This window comes from Stegodyphus dumicola, chromosome 4 (assembly GCF_044657685.1).
Source record: "Stegodyphus dumicola isolate Sdum_Otavi_A_Nest chromosome 4, ASM4465768v1".
Classification (NCBI taxonomy): Eukaryota; Metazoa; Arthropoda; class Arachnida; order Araneae; family Eresidae; genus Stegodyphus; species Stegodyphus dumicola.
The window spans coordinates 221,412,699-221,428,081 of record NC_140771.1 but is presented as its reverse complement, the minus strand read 5'-3'; the positions used below and the strand labels follow the sequence as shown (position 1 = coordinate 221,428,081).

Below are 15,383 nucleotides of genomic sequence, written 5' to 3'. Positions count from 1 at the left end.
CTGTAATAAAATTAATTAAAAACACATGTAAACATTTTTGTGGGTGTGTTTCATACTTAAATTTAACAACAATTATTACATAACATACACTTTCTCAAAATATTAAAATATTAATTTAATAAAAATACAATTGTTTAGATCGGAGCAAAAAATGGCTTACATAAGTGAGGGGATACTTACTTTTCCATCAAATATTTATCCAAAAATTTTACTTTTTAAAAGGTTTTAATATTTTGTTGGATTTCCTTTTACTTTTAAAACATGATTTAATCTTCTTGGAATGGATTCGACTAATTTTTTTTGTAATTTCTGGAGTGGTTTTACCCCATTCTTCTTGAAGCACCGATTTTAATTGTTGTTTTTAAGAAATGGTGTGTTTCGTAATTCTTGATTCCAATTCTTACCAAATATTCTCTATGGGATTTAAGTCTGGAGATTGTGGTGCTGTTTTTATTATTTCAGGACAGTTATACAGCAGCCAGAGTCTAACGTTCAAAGCAGTGTGTTTGGGGTCATTGTCCTGGCAGAATTTAAAATCGTTGGGATTAGAATTAAAAATCGTTTTAAAATGTCAATATACTTGTATTGATCCATTATACTGTCAATAAAAACAAGATTACCAACTCCAGCGGACGACATACACCCCCATACCATAACTCTTCCTCCACCATGTTTTACTGTTGGCATCAAGTTCTGTTTGCGAAATTCTTCCCTGAGTTTTCTCCACACCAAGATTCTACCGTCAGAACCAAATATATTAAATTTACTCTCATCAGCAAATATAACTTCATTCCAATAACCAGATTTATGTTGGATTTTGCGAAAGACAGTCTGAGTTTTCTATTCTTTTCACTTACGAAGAATTTTTTCTTGGCTGCTCTACCGTGGTATCCAGCAAATCGAATTACTCTTCTAATAGTCTCAGGATTAACAATTACTCCATATAATGCTTGTAAATCAGCAGCAACTTTAGGAGCACTCATTCTTGGATTTTTTTTAATATTTCGAATGATAATTCGCTTTATTCCATGGGATAGCTTTGATGGTCGGCCAGGTCTTCTTTTATCCTGAATCATATGATTCTTTTTATATCGTTTAATTATACTGAAAACTGTTGAATGACTCAAGTTAACTGTTTCAGCAGTTTCTCTAATAGATTTTCCATGTTCAATATGCAAATTAATAACTAATTTTCGAATTTCAGGCAAAGTTTCTTTTCGTTTAGCATTCATGGCTGCACAGAGCTAAAAAACTAAAAAACACAAAACTTCCAAAACAAACTGGAGAGAAATACTGCAGACGATTTTATAAATTATTGCCAATTGATTTTGAGTAAAAATAAAAACCCCCAAAAATATCTTTATTGTAGTACGTAGTAGTATCTAATGGTGTCCCACCACTTATGTGAGCCATTTTTTGCTCCGTTCTAAACAATTGTTTTTTTTTTATTAAATTAATATTTTAATATTTTGAGAAAATGTATGTTATGTAATAATTGTTACTAAATTTAAGTATGAAACACACTCACAAGAAATGTTTACATTTTTTTTAATTAATTTTATTACAGTTTCCATTTGTAAAGGACAAGTGTCCCATCACTTTTGTGAGACACTGTATAAGTCGATGAAAATTCAAGGTAAGCTATTTAATAATTATCAGTTATTGAACTTACCAACAAACAAAAATACATTTTATTAACTTGTCATCTGATCAGTGTGCATTCAATCTATTACGAACAAGTACGCACGCAACAATATTAAACTCTTAGCACAACTGTTAGCACTCTAGGCATAGTCAGTTTCCATCCTTAGTTTCCTATAAAGTTAAATTTCGCAAAAATTCTCTTCCGGATTCTGCGATGATTAAACAAGGGTATACGAGAAAAAGTCATCTCTGAATTTTTAAAAGTCTATAACAAAAAAACATTCTATAAAATAAAACATTACTGCAGTAAACAGGTACACATGAAAGATTTCATGAATATTCTATCTGCAGTGAAAGAATCAATTTCAGGATTTGATCGTAACGATCAAGAAATCATGTAAAAAATAACCTTTTGTGGACTATAACTGTAATCTGATAATAAAATAGATAATGAATCAAACTTAACTTGCTAACTGTAGATGCTACAAATTTATACTTCAGGAATACTACATTTTTGTATCTTACGAAAATCTTAATTTATTACTTTTAAGGATAATGCCTTATTTTCGCTTTTCTCGTGCAATAAATTCTCGTGCAATTGCACGATGCCTTATTTTCGCTTTTCTCGTGCAATAAATATAAATATTTATCGCACGAGATTATATGTTCAAAGAAAACAGTGCACTTAATCTTCATTCACTACCATCATTGAAAACTTTACATTTCAAAACAAACTAAAATTTGTCCAAAATAAAGAAGTAGGTAAAAAAAATCTATTGACAAAAAAGGAATATAGAAAGGTAAAGCATATATTTATTTCAGTTAGATATTAATTTTCGCTATTGTGCTATCTTCCTATTGCAACTTTATTCTAGTTATATTTGTTAGCACCTCTTTATTAAAACAACTACTGCATAATCAGACGATGTTTTAAATTTACTTGGTGAAACCAAGGAAGTTGGCAAACTGGCAAACTTTGAGATTAAATTTCCTAATTATAGCGACTACCTTCGGTGGTCACTTTATTAAAAAAATACCTATTTATTATCTAAAACGCAAATTAGGAATATCTAACAGTATTTTATCTTATGAAATACTTGGTAAAAATCTCTATAATGTATCAGGTTACTGAACTCTGTAATGAATAGGATATTTCAGAAATATATGCTTGAATTAAAAGGCTGTGGTAACTTCATGGTCCCTTTTCTATATTCTCTGAGATAATGAATATGGCAGAAACATCACTATGGCATAAAATACACATTGATTACTACTAAGATCAATTAAGTGATTGAAAAAAAAAGAAAAGAAGAATAATTGCCACATCATTACACGTCTGTATTCGTTCTCTTCCGTTCTTACTAGATTGGATACTCCATCTAGGTGGCCGCATTATGAATCGGCCGCATTATGAATCTACTAGACTGAGTGTTTATCTAGATCATGGAGGTAAAAAAGGACTTCTTTACTTCCTACCTTCATGATCTAGATGGCCCATCAGCGGCCGAGCGGTAACGTCGCTGAACACTGGTACTTCGGTCCGAGGTACCAGTTCTGTTCGAATCCCGCGAACGGGCTGGCTGCATGGGCGTTTTCGTGGTTTTCCCATGTATAACGTGTATACGAGCCAGTTTCCCTTAGAAAGTCCTCCACGAAGGCATCCCTTCCTTAAGGCAGATAGCTCTGGATTGCTTTGCGGTAATGTAATAAAACCAAAATCAATCATGATCTAGATGGCGCATTGGGTACATCGAATAGTTTCATAATTCAATTATAGTTACAGTTGCATGACCATTTCCTAAATGAATGTAGCTTCTCGGACGTATCCTTCGACACGTTGCCGAAATTTGCATAGAGCTGTTTTAACACTTGAAAACTGAAATTCTTCATTTTAAATTTAAGAAAGTGGAACATTTTCTTCTTTCTTTCTTGTTTATGCAACAATTTATTTATTTATTTATTTTTTGGCTAAAGAGTTTGCTCTGTCAGGGTTAACATAAAGGAATTTTTTCTTCTAAAACCACTTCTTCTTTGCTCTTAAAAACGCCTTTGCAACTTTTAATTCTTTCATTATGCAAATCCAATGAACTACATTTTCCTAATTTCTATTCCGAATTCGATATTGATAAACTTTATAAAAGTTTTTTCCTTTTAGTTTCAATAATGTCTAAAACATCCATGTTGATTAAGATAAGATTCAAAAATAAAAGCTAATATTGTGACAGAATTACTAATAGAATAAAGATTTCCAGAGGTGCCTGAAGACTAACAACGCCAAGTCAAAGACTAACTTATTTGCAAAGAAACTGCCCACCTCTTGTTGATGACTTATCGTGACATCCCCAGAGGAGCTGTGGGAGGGGGATTGTACTCTCCGATTTCGCGGGGACAGGAAGAATTTTAAAAAACGAGGAAAGAGGAATTCCGGAAACAGAACTAATTCCTTGTAATGCAAGGAGATGTTGGGTATAATCTCGCAAGCAACGTATTGTTACTGAAAATCTAGTCTTATAAGCATGCATAGATATCAGCGTAGTTTTAGGGATTTAAAGCGAGGGGGGGGGGACGTGTTTTTAAATTTTAAGTGTAATATATCTTAAATCATTTTATAAATATATATATATACGTACAAGCGCGAACAATGCCCTTCATAGACGATTCAGCGCCGCTAGCCTAATGCGCATGCGCGACTAAACATTGAGACAGATTGGTGACAATAATTAATATCTGGTGACAAAACTAAAATTTTTCTTCTGGTCTTACTTGACAAAAGGACAATGAAGGTGCAGAAAGACTTAATTCAATATTCTGCTAAGTTTCCAATGTAAACAAATATGGCTGCTATGGTAAGAAAAATTGGTGTACGGAAAAAAGGAAATGGAAAGCATGTCCTCAGAAAATAAGGAACAGAAAAAATGTCACCCGGAAAATACGGAACGGAAAAAAAGAACTTTAAAATCTCGCCAAATATTATCTCCAATCCGAGTTGGGGAACACAGCTAAATTCTCATTTAACTAGGAGGGTTATAGCGGGCCGTCTCGAGGGAGGTGTTGACGCTGAGCTAGCTGCACCTTAACCAAGGTTACTTAGAATACATTTTTTTTTTTCTTTTTTTTTTCTTTTCTTTCTTTCTTTCTTTTTTTTTTTTAAGATGCCTTTGGGAAGATTTCATTTCTCCCCCACTTGTTCTAAAACAGGTTTGTTTCCAACCGTTCTAGAAAGAGATTCAGTTTCAGGGTAGGTCCCCCAGAAGAAAAGAATTAATGGAGAAACACTTTTTCTGCTCTAACGTATTAACTTTTTCTGCTTACCGTCTGTGGAACTAAACGATTTCATCTGTCCCTGACTTAAAACTAATAGTTTGTTCACAACTCGACTTAGTCCCTTATTTATGTTGCCGTTAAAGGCCTGAAATTCACTGTTTCATAAAATAACTACTATATTTCATGAATTACCTTAATGAATCAATTAAGTATATACAATTACTGGATTCTACGATATAACTACTTATTTTATAGAATAACGATGGCCTAATTGTTATAAAGTATTAGTAAATACTTTCATTATTGTATTAGAAAATGTCTGATCTTTAGCAAAGATGGCACGCGAAAGCTGCTTCATTGAAGGCAGTATTAAGTAACCTAATTTTTTTTATAAGTTGTATAAATATAAATATAACTATCGGTGAAGTATAGTCTGTTATTTTTTATTGTTGTTTAATTAATCTAGCAACAATATTTATTATTAATCCAAAGGGGCTTAGTCAATGAGAGACTATAGTTTTCGTTTTGCAATTTTGTGTCGAATCGCTCTGAATGTCCATTTCACTTTTCAAACTCTTGCCACCAAATACTACCGCTCTGTATTATATTTAAAGAAATTAAATAATGAAAAATCTGCATCAATGTATGTATGTGTTTCGCATTGGGATAAAACAACGGTACCTAGAGCCATCAAATTTTGAATAGCGCAATCCTCTACCGAATATGGTTTTGGTTTTCTTTATTCTATCTAGGTGGTCAATAATGCTGTTGAAAAGCTAAGACACAGCTTCGTTCATTTCCTTCGGAACTGCAAATTCTGTAGGTTTATTAGGAGTTCTTTTCCTTTTGAATTTCTTCCGGTACTCTTCACAACCTCTATAGCTGCAAACGTGGTCTTTTTTACAGAAAATACAAGTTGGTTTATCTTTTTTTTTCAGTGCGCAGATATTACTTCGGTGCGGCTCGCCGCATTTGCAGCACTTTACCTGATTTGTACATAGATGCGCGAGTGTCCCCACTCCTGACATCGGAAGCACTGCAATGGTCATTTCCTTGGATTAAACTTCTCGATGGTAACGTTTGCGTTGAACATGATATTTAAATTATGAACTGCACATCCACTTTTATTGTTCTTAAGTTCAAGTAGCCATATGGGAAATTTTTCAAAATTGTTTCTGCGGCTTCTGCTGAACTGTTTTACTTTAAGTATCGGGAATTTGCGTCTTTTCAGATCAGCCTGGATTACGCCCTCTGAGATATTGTCCGGCAAATTCTTCAGTATGACTCTTAATGCTTCAAGTCGCTAGATATGAAAGGGTACTGCTCTATGCTGTAGCATTTTTGTGACATCTTTATATTCATCTACTGTCTTGACATTTACGTAAATCGTTTTTACTTTAGTCATAACTTCAATTTCGTTCGTAGAGATTTTCCTGATTTCTGCCTTTATGTTCAGCCAATCAATTTTCTCCTGTTGAAAAACAAGAGGAGGGTGTTTCATATTGTCTAACTCCTCCTTCTCAATTCTTCACCGTAGTTTCTAAGTATTCAAATCTATTCTGCTGCGAAATTTCCACTGGTTATGCAATGACTTTACTTTTGCAGTTTTTCTGGGTGATGTCCAGGGGCCTCCTTGTTCCGAAACAGCATTTTTTTCCTTTTCGTTCTTCTCTATCGATTTTGCTTGGTTTTCTTCGATGTATTGCTGAACTTTGGGGTCTTCATGTTCTTGTGACAGCTTTTTGACTTTTTTCAATCCGATTTCTTTAACTAAAGCGTACTGTTTCTTTAGACTTAGGAGATGAATGTTTTCAAACCTGCTATTATACTTCTGTGAGGTTTTTGCTCTTTTACATTTTTTCTTCGGTGACTTTACAAAATCTTCCTTTCTCAGTGGTTGCGACTTCGTAGATCTAAAAGATTTGTTCAAAGCCGTATCTGAGTCCGTCATGTCGTTTGGTGTCCTAAAAAAGGACATTGCTCTGTAGCCTAGGGTACCTAATACAGATCGTTAAAATATTTTAAGCAAGAATAACTAGAACTTCGCTTCCCGCCTACGTGATTGGGACAACTGCATCTGAGTGATGAGTGATTCAGTAGCGTCTAGCCCTAACATCCAAATTCCACTATAGCCGGACTTAACAACTTGAGAAAAAAATAAAGTTTTCTGCCGGCAATCATCTGTTGTGTTCCTTGTAGCGATGTAGAAATGAGAGTACATGTATAAGGTATTTCTCTCGCTTTCCTAGCGTGTATTCGTGGTGTAGTGGTCAGCACACTGAGCCGGTATTTCAGAGGTCCGTGGTTCGATTCCTGGCGAAGGCTATTGCATATTTTTCATCTTTCTTGGCTTTCAAAAAAAATCCTAATGATCTCATGATCTGGTCCCGTAGATCCGATCCGATCCGAACAATTTATGCTGACATAGCGCACGAAGAGAGCTGTTTCCAGCTCGTGAAAAGTTGCCTTGAAGGCACATGACTTTACAGAGTCCGTCGTGATAATTTTGGAGGATTAAGGTGTAAGTAGAAGGAAGGCAACCAAGAAGTCACAAGGCCCAAAACAGACAGAGCAAGAAAACGTACAAGACGGAGCAGTGCAGTGAGCAGATCATAAGTGTATGTATTGAAACACTGTGAAAATACAAATCATGACAATTCGAAATTGTAGGCGGAATCTCTACAAAATCACAGCATATACATTTTATTAATACACTAATACAAAATACAAACTGAAATAAATGAAATATTAGTGCGGCACCCGTCCGTGAAGAGGTTAAAGTTGGGTAACAACAAAGATCAGAGACTGAGTATGAAATGCCACCTTTTGACTTCCCGAGGCTCTGCTGTCTTTCTTACCTGAAGTTTGAGAAGATGAACAATATATACACCAGATTATTATCTGCGAGGAATCAAGAAGCATGGCGGAAAACTGTTTATGACATGATTGTTTTTTGATAAAATGTCTGGGTCTACTGTCTGCATCATCTTTGACCCTCTTCAAGATTCTGCATTAGGAATCAAGAAATGATATGAATGATTTACCCTATTTTTAGGGTGGTTAAGAAGAGCGAATAACAAACAGACGAACCAAGCTACGTACTGTCAAACACTACCCCGCAATTACAATCACTTTACATTCCTGTATAACTATGACGTTGGGTATAACTCAGAGATTTACATGTCATAACATGCACTAGATTAGACTTATCGATTCGTTGCTAAATGTTCGGCATGAAATCCCTCTTACCTCATTTACTTATGTTGTTGCTATTTATTTTATTTTTTGGCCGTGGTTTACCGTTTTGGGAGTCAAATTCGAGTTATTGCTCTTGCTATTCCATCCGTTCATAGCTCTTCCATTTTAAATAAAAACCTTCTTAAAACGTGAATTTCAATAACGATCGCCTCGCCATTTCTAGAATTTTTGTATTTCTCGATGTTCCAGTTAACAATTTCAGCATTTATAAATTTCTAAAAGTCATTATGATCTGACATTGTACCGAACAAATTAATAGCAAGTCCTTTAGCTGACTACTCAACAAATCTCTAGCATAAACTGCTAATAATATTTTTTTGTCATGATAATACAGTTTATTCTTGTTGTGTCTTTTAAAGTGTCTTTGGATTAACCGTAAGTCTAAGTTAACCACGGAGGTAGTACCCAAGTATTAACCTCGTTAAATAGCGGGCATGACCACCACGGTTAACTCAAAGTCCCTGGTTAATCGGGACTCATTGTACATTGAATGATATATTCTTTATGTAATTGTAAAATTGCTAGTAGGAAACCTAAGGAGTTAACTATAGCTATGTTTACGAATATGTTTTATTGATAACAAAATTAGAACATCATATTATTGACTAGAATAACATTGAACTATTCGGAAGATGGATATTTTCGTAATTTAACAATTTCATAAATGAATTTTAGATATGCAGTTTTATTAATTACACTCTCAAAAAATTGAAATTTTGTTTGCAAGACCAAAGAACATGTAGAAATTGTACATACACATTTAGACGATATATTCCCTTGCACACAAATTGAATAATGGTAAAACATAATTGCTGATACCAAACTATGCGCGCACACATACCATTAATTTCAAATTACATTAATACTATAAACTAACATTAAACTGCATTATTTTTTCAGGTATATTATATTTTATCTTTATTGCTTACATAATATATTAATATTATATATTAAGTAGTGTCATAAAAAGACTATAATTTATTTATTTTCTTAATAAATAACAACGAAATTATTTAAATTTGAATTTTTACAGCTCACTTATTTCAGCTGAAATGTTAAATGCATTCCATAAAGCCCCATTCCGAATTTCTCATAGTGGAGTTTCTAGGAGAACATAAGTATAATACGTCAGTGATGGCCGTACCTTTAGGTACAACAGGATACTATTATGAATTAGTCATGATGGAATCTGATTACAATTCATTTGAAATACAGCTTTTCCTATGGTTTAGAAATATTATTAGCTTCTGCGATTCAAAAAATGCAGAAAACCTTTTACCTGAAATGATGAAGATTTACCGACAGTTTAAAACACATTTCTCATTTCCTTTGCGAGAGTACATTCTCATGGAAGGGATTGTTGAATTATGTTATCGGATTAACGTTTCAGACAGCATCTTGGTCAGTCAGGTACGTATTAATGACAATATTTTAAATTTTTAGATTTTTATCAAAACCTAAATCTTTGTATATATGGTATTTTGCAGTCGTGAAGCTCGGCATCAAAGTTCAGGCATGGCTTTTTGCTGAATGGTAAGGAGGATATCCAAAGACGACACAAATTGATTTAGCTTTTCATTGCCCATTTTTATTTACTCCAATTAGCAGATCATTTTCCTTTCAGATGACACTCTTTAAATTACATATCCATAGTGGTATATGGATATGTAAGTATTAAGTATGGTTGAATTTAAACTTTATGCGTCATAACTAATTCTAACAAAGGAAGGAAAGATGGACAGGGCAGCGCAGAGTCTTGTATCAGCGAGATTAGGAAGCAATCTGACTGAAAAATGGCGCGCACTCAGTATTTATAGTAGCGGTTACGTAATAGGCTAACATATTCTAGAAGGTACTGGTCTAGAGGGAAGATTCTAAATTGCAGAAAGTTAATTAAAGGTTGCGTGTTCGCGTAGAGCAAAGCCATCGTATTTTTTTTTTTTATATTTTACATATATATATCACGGAAGCTTTGTTATCGACACGTCCGGCACTCTTATTATGACTTTGCTTTCAATTAAATTTATGCAAGTAGCTTTCCCTTAAGCCTATGCAAAATCTTGTTACATGTAATTAAATACAATGATGATATTTATAACAATTACATGGAAGCTTTTGTTCCATTGTCTCCTGTTTTATTAACAATTTTGTTGCCATTCAGAAGTATCGACATATTATTAAGAAATAAGCTCACATTATTTTGCTGATAAATAAAAAAATATTATTTCGGTTTCAAAAATACACCAAACATTCGTGTGGCTGTTAATGATGCACAAATTTTCAATGAAGCCATTTTATTTTTCTTTTCCATTACAGCTTATGTGATAATGAAATTTTCTAATAATAAGCAAGCAGTTTCCTTCTCAGGACTCAAATGCAGCGGTCATCACAGCTCTTTCCTGAAATGTTGGTGATTTGTTTGAGATCAAATATTTTCAGGTCAACAATATTATAGCAAAAGAAGCCTGTAATATTTTTACTGTTACAGAATCTGGTGTTTGGTGTTCTTAGATTGCATAAACTAGACTAAAACTCTAAAAAAAACGTAAGTGACATTTAGCTTATTACCCACAGAGACAGAAAAAGGAGGAAAATACCCTTTTATTAACTGAAGTAAAAGTGTAACAGATGGCATCAACTCGAATTTACAGAAGTCAATGGTTGTAGCTTAAATCAAAGATAATGGATTCACCAAAACTAAAAAAGTAAGTTAACCTAACGGCTGTACACATAGAATAACGCGCCAGCTGTCTCTGATCTAAGGTCAGCCTGAGAAGCCTAATGGCAAGAATAACTTAACGTCGTAGACTACTATTTGCAAGAGAACCAAATTAGCAACATGGTCTTCAAGCAGACAGAACAAGCAGATTTAGTGGGTAGAATAATAAAACTACTTTCATTTAAATAGTCTCTTCTTTCTGCCTCATTTGAATATCACACGAGCTAGAAATTTACATACGGGCATGAAAATGGAAAGAAAGCGAGAGGAAAGTAAATGACCATAAAATAACTGGTTAGGAACTTAACTCTGAAAAATGAATAAATAATGGAAAAGTAAACCTTTAATTAACACAAAATTGCACATGAAAATAACAATTGTCTTTATGCCTGAGAAAAAACAAGGATTGTCTGCAGAGATGAGAACACTAATTAATTTTTGTAAATTAATATGATGACATCACATTTTGGTTACTAACAAATTGATGTTAAAGCTAAAACCAAATAAGGAAGCTTACATTAACTTGCATTAATAAGTTATGTGACCACCTAGTTTTTCCCACACAAATACTGCAACGATTGTTCATGCTTTCAATAAGGTAGGTGATCAGTCACCGCAGATGCCAGCAATAGCTAGTTCTCCATAAGGGCAGTTTTCATTTATCTGAGACTGTTTGGCGGACGAAAACGTGCGGAGAAAGCATGCTCGAGAGCATTCCAATGATTTTTATTGGGATTAAGTTGGGAGGAAACACAAGATTACGCATAATTTGATTACGCAAGATTACGCATAATTTGATTTGATTTAATTTATTGACTCCAGTCCTGAAATGCTTATACTCTCCGGACAATCATTAACGACGTTGACTGAATAGGAAAAAGCATTATTATCTTTAAAGAGGCCATCACAGAACCATCTTTAAATATCTACAGCTGAGTGCGATACTTATTGAAATTCCAGCTCACAGCGTGATGCTGCCACGTCTGATCACATAATGTTCTATGATGTTCTGGGCCTAATTCCATGCACCTTGTTCTTTCCAGACTCTAAATACTCATTTAATTTAAGGGAACTTTGAAACTAGAAAGGAAAACGAAAGCGAAAACTAAGAAACGCCAGGGAACTTTGATGGCTTTCAAAGAAATTAGTTTCATGTGCTGAGGAAATTTTTCTCTTAAAATCTTTTTGAATGATACTATCACCTAAGCTGTTTAATTGTTTTACAGAATGCAATGTATATCTGCTTAATTAGTTATTTAAGAATGAGTGGCAGTTTTCCCATTAACGAAGCCGTACAAAATTCGGGCCTGCTAGTGTAAATGAGCGTTTACATACTTATCATCTGATTCTAGGCGAAATCTAGACTCGCTCGTAAATAAGACGTTGCATCAATTGGAGATATCACAAATGAGATGTTGACTGCACCACTTTAATTTTTTTCCTCTGGACTGGACGATTAGTGGAACACGATCATTTGGTACTCGGGTGCACAGCCTTTCATATGAATCCCTCCATACAGTGTGCTGACAGGAGTTGTCTTACCAAACGACCCTGCAACAATAGATATATCAATTCTGGAAATCAGCGGTCGATTCCGCTTTGCTGCTATAGCGCACACTGAGCTTTAGAAAGAGTTTTGACCATTGGTCGACCGGGAACAAGTCTTCGAACAACTGGTTGATTTGTTTGGAATGTTTCTACATTCGAGAAGTTAAGGAAGGACCAAGGCCAAGAAAAGAGCATCATTTTTTATTGACCATCTTGCTTCAATGTGTCCTAGAGCACATCAGAGCTCACTATCTGCCGCTTTTTTTCTTTCAACCAAAGAAACGCAAAGATGACCAAAAATTATTCTTCGAAAGTTATAAACACTTCTTATTAGTTTTTAATGAACTTTCTCAAAGCCTTCGGAATATTGGCGTTTTCAGCGACTGTCAGCCTATGTTAGAAAAGTCAATCGTGACTGACTGTAACATACGATATCTGCATATTGCTACATGCATCCGCAGAAAGTTTTAGCCAATCAAATTCAACTACACTTTAGGAAATTGTCAATTTGTACTGCGTGTTTAACTTTTGGAAGCCAGTGTATTTACGCTTGATCGATCTAAACTTTCAGATTCTGATAAGCAATGTGATAATAGAATCAATCAACGTTTGTGCCAAAGACTCCATCTCTAAAGGAAATATCTCAGGGCCTTTCTGGACTGTTGAGGTAACTGCCTTAAAAGTATCGCAATTAAGCGCTACCTCAGGCTGAATTTTCTAACAATGCCAAAAACTGTGTGGTCGTTCGTTGTATATAAACCGCTTTTAAAAGAACCGTTAACAAATGAAAAGGAAAGACTTCAGGTATTTGGCTGCTAATCATAGTTTCAGAGAAGATGTTAATCTTGCTCACCATTTGTTCTCGTCATTGAATAAGGAAGGAAACAAAATAAAAAATGTAGGTAATGGAAGCTTTTACTTTCACAGCAGCCTTTGATTTTGCCATACCCTATAATTCTACTTCTAGTTATTCCATAAAAGACATGCAAAATTAGTGATAGTTTTTAGATATCTGACAACTATAGGTAATATTAAAAACTAGATATAGACGAGCTAAACAGAAATTCACAGAACAGCAGTAGAAACATGCATGGTGTCTGGAAACTTATATTATCATCTAAAGCCCGAGCTTAGATCTCCTGTTTTATATGAAATCCTTAAGGCTGGTGAAAAATGAGTATTTTATACAGTGAATAAATGGGAATTGCCAAAAATTATGTTCAAACCCGACTTTGATTCACAAAAGTTTCTGATCTCTATTGTAGTAGACTGCAAAGATCGTGCTGCATTTTCTGCTTTTCCCACGTGACTAAATAATCAAAGTGACATAATGCCATTCTATGTACAATAAGCACAACTGACATAATGTCGTTTTGCTTACAATAATCACAAGGGATATAACAGTGTACAATAATCACAAGTGAAATAATGCTGGTTAAATATCACTGGGCATTAAGCAATAAACCAACTAATTGGACTTAAGATTACGCGTAATTTGATTTGATTTAATTTATTGACTTATGGCAAAGCACACGAGGACTATCTGCCTAAGAGAAGGGATGCCTTCGTGGAGGATTTTATAAAAGAAACTAGCTCTAATACATATGAGCATACGAGCCCTTACATATGCGGAAAACCACGAAAACGTTCATCCAGCCAGTCCATTCGCCTTAATAGAATCCATGTCGGAACTACCAGTATACAGCGACTTTACCGCTTGACCGCTGGTGGGCCCAAGATCGCGCATATACCGTAAATGTTGCGACAAACTTCTAGGGGAGCTAGTGCACATCATAAGGATTAAAAATTGCATAGAAACCTATACTCGGAAATGTCAGGAGTAAGTGGTAGCAGAGGAAGAAGATGGGAAAGGAAACAAGAGTGATTAATTTTAAACATTCAAATACAAATGGTGTTACAAATGGTGTTTCGACAGCTTGAATGTTACAACAGATGCTCGAAGTTTGCACCATCAGACGCCAAACATGCCTGACACCGACGGACCATTGATTGTCGAACATGTTCAAACACACCGGAAGTTTCTTTGATTGTAACAGCTGCGAAGTGTTGCCACGAGATCCATTTCAGACACAACAGGATCGTGATACACAACACTTTTAATGGCTCCCCGCAAAAAGAAATCAAGGTGGGCGTGGGGGGCCAGGGAACCGGCCCACCACGCCCAAACCATTGATGCGGAAATGATCTGTTCAAATGGCTATAAACTTCCAGTCCAAAATGAGCAGGCGCCCCATGATGTTGGAATCACATGTTTTCCTCATATTTGGTGGTCATCAAGCAAGTCGGGAAGAACCTGCTCCAGAAAGATCAAGTAATTCGCGGCATTCAGATGGTCCGTTGGTGTCAGGCATGTTTGGCGTCTGATGGTGCAAACTTCGAGTATCTGTTGTAACATTCAAGCTGTCGTACACCATTTGTATTCATGTCCAATAAATTTTTCAAATTGATCACTCTTGCTTCTTTTCTCATCTTCTACCTCTGCTACCACTTACCCTTGACATTTCCGGCAGGGATTCCTATGCAATTCTTAATCCTTGTAATTTGCCCTACCTACCCTAGAAGTTTGTCGCAACATTTACGGTACACCCGGTATACAGACACCATATAAACACGTAAAACATCAGCGGACTGATATATGATCCTCCCTCGTCTGTGCATTCATCAGATTTGGTAGTCTCATATTTGTAGATATTTCGTCATTTAGACACTTTTAGAGAGGCAAACGATTTACTAATCAGGGTATCGTTATAAACTTGATATGCTTATAAATAATTTTTCTTCGTAATGTATGATGCCTCGGTAATGTATGATTTAACCGTTCTAAAGTTTTCTGTTTTTTTTATCTCGAGCCTTATTTTAATTTAATAGTGAGACATACGGTTTTTTTGTAACTCCAAACATGCTTGTGGGTGCTATACATGACTGATAT

General features: G+C 34.9%; 1 protein-coding gene across 1 annotated transcript in view; it reads left to right on the top strand.

Annotated features, from left to right (window-relative positions):
* The first annotated feature begins 2,354 nt into the window (after positions 1–2,354).
* The window catches only part of LOC118181970 (uncharacterized), a 28,287-nt gene continuing 15,258 nt past the window's right edge, over positions 2,355–15,383 (top strand). The window contains exons 1-2 of the mRNA XM_035351215.2: positions 2,355–2,444; positions 9,200–9,576. Coding sequence (XP_035207106.2) covers positions 9,226–9,576 — 351 coding nt within the window. The 5' untranslated portion in view covers positions 2,355–2,444; positions 9,200–9,225. The remainder of the gene's footprint in view (positions 2,445–9,199; positions 9,577–15,383) is intronic.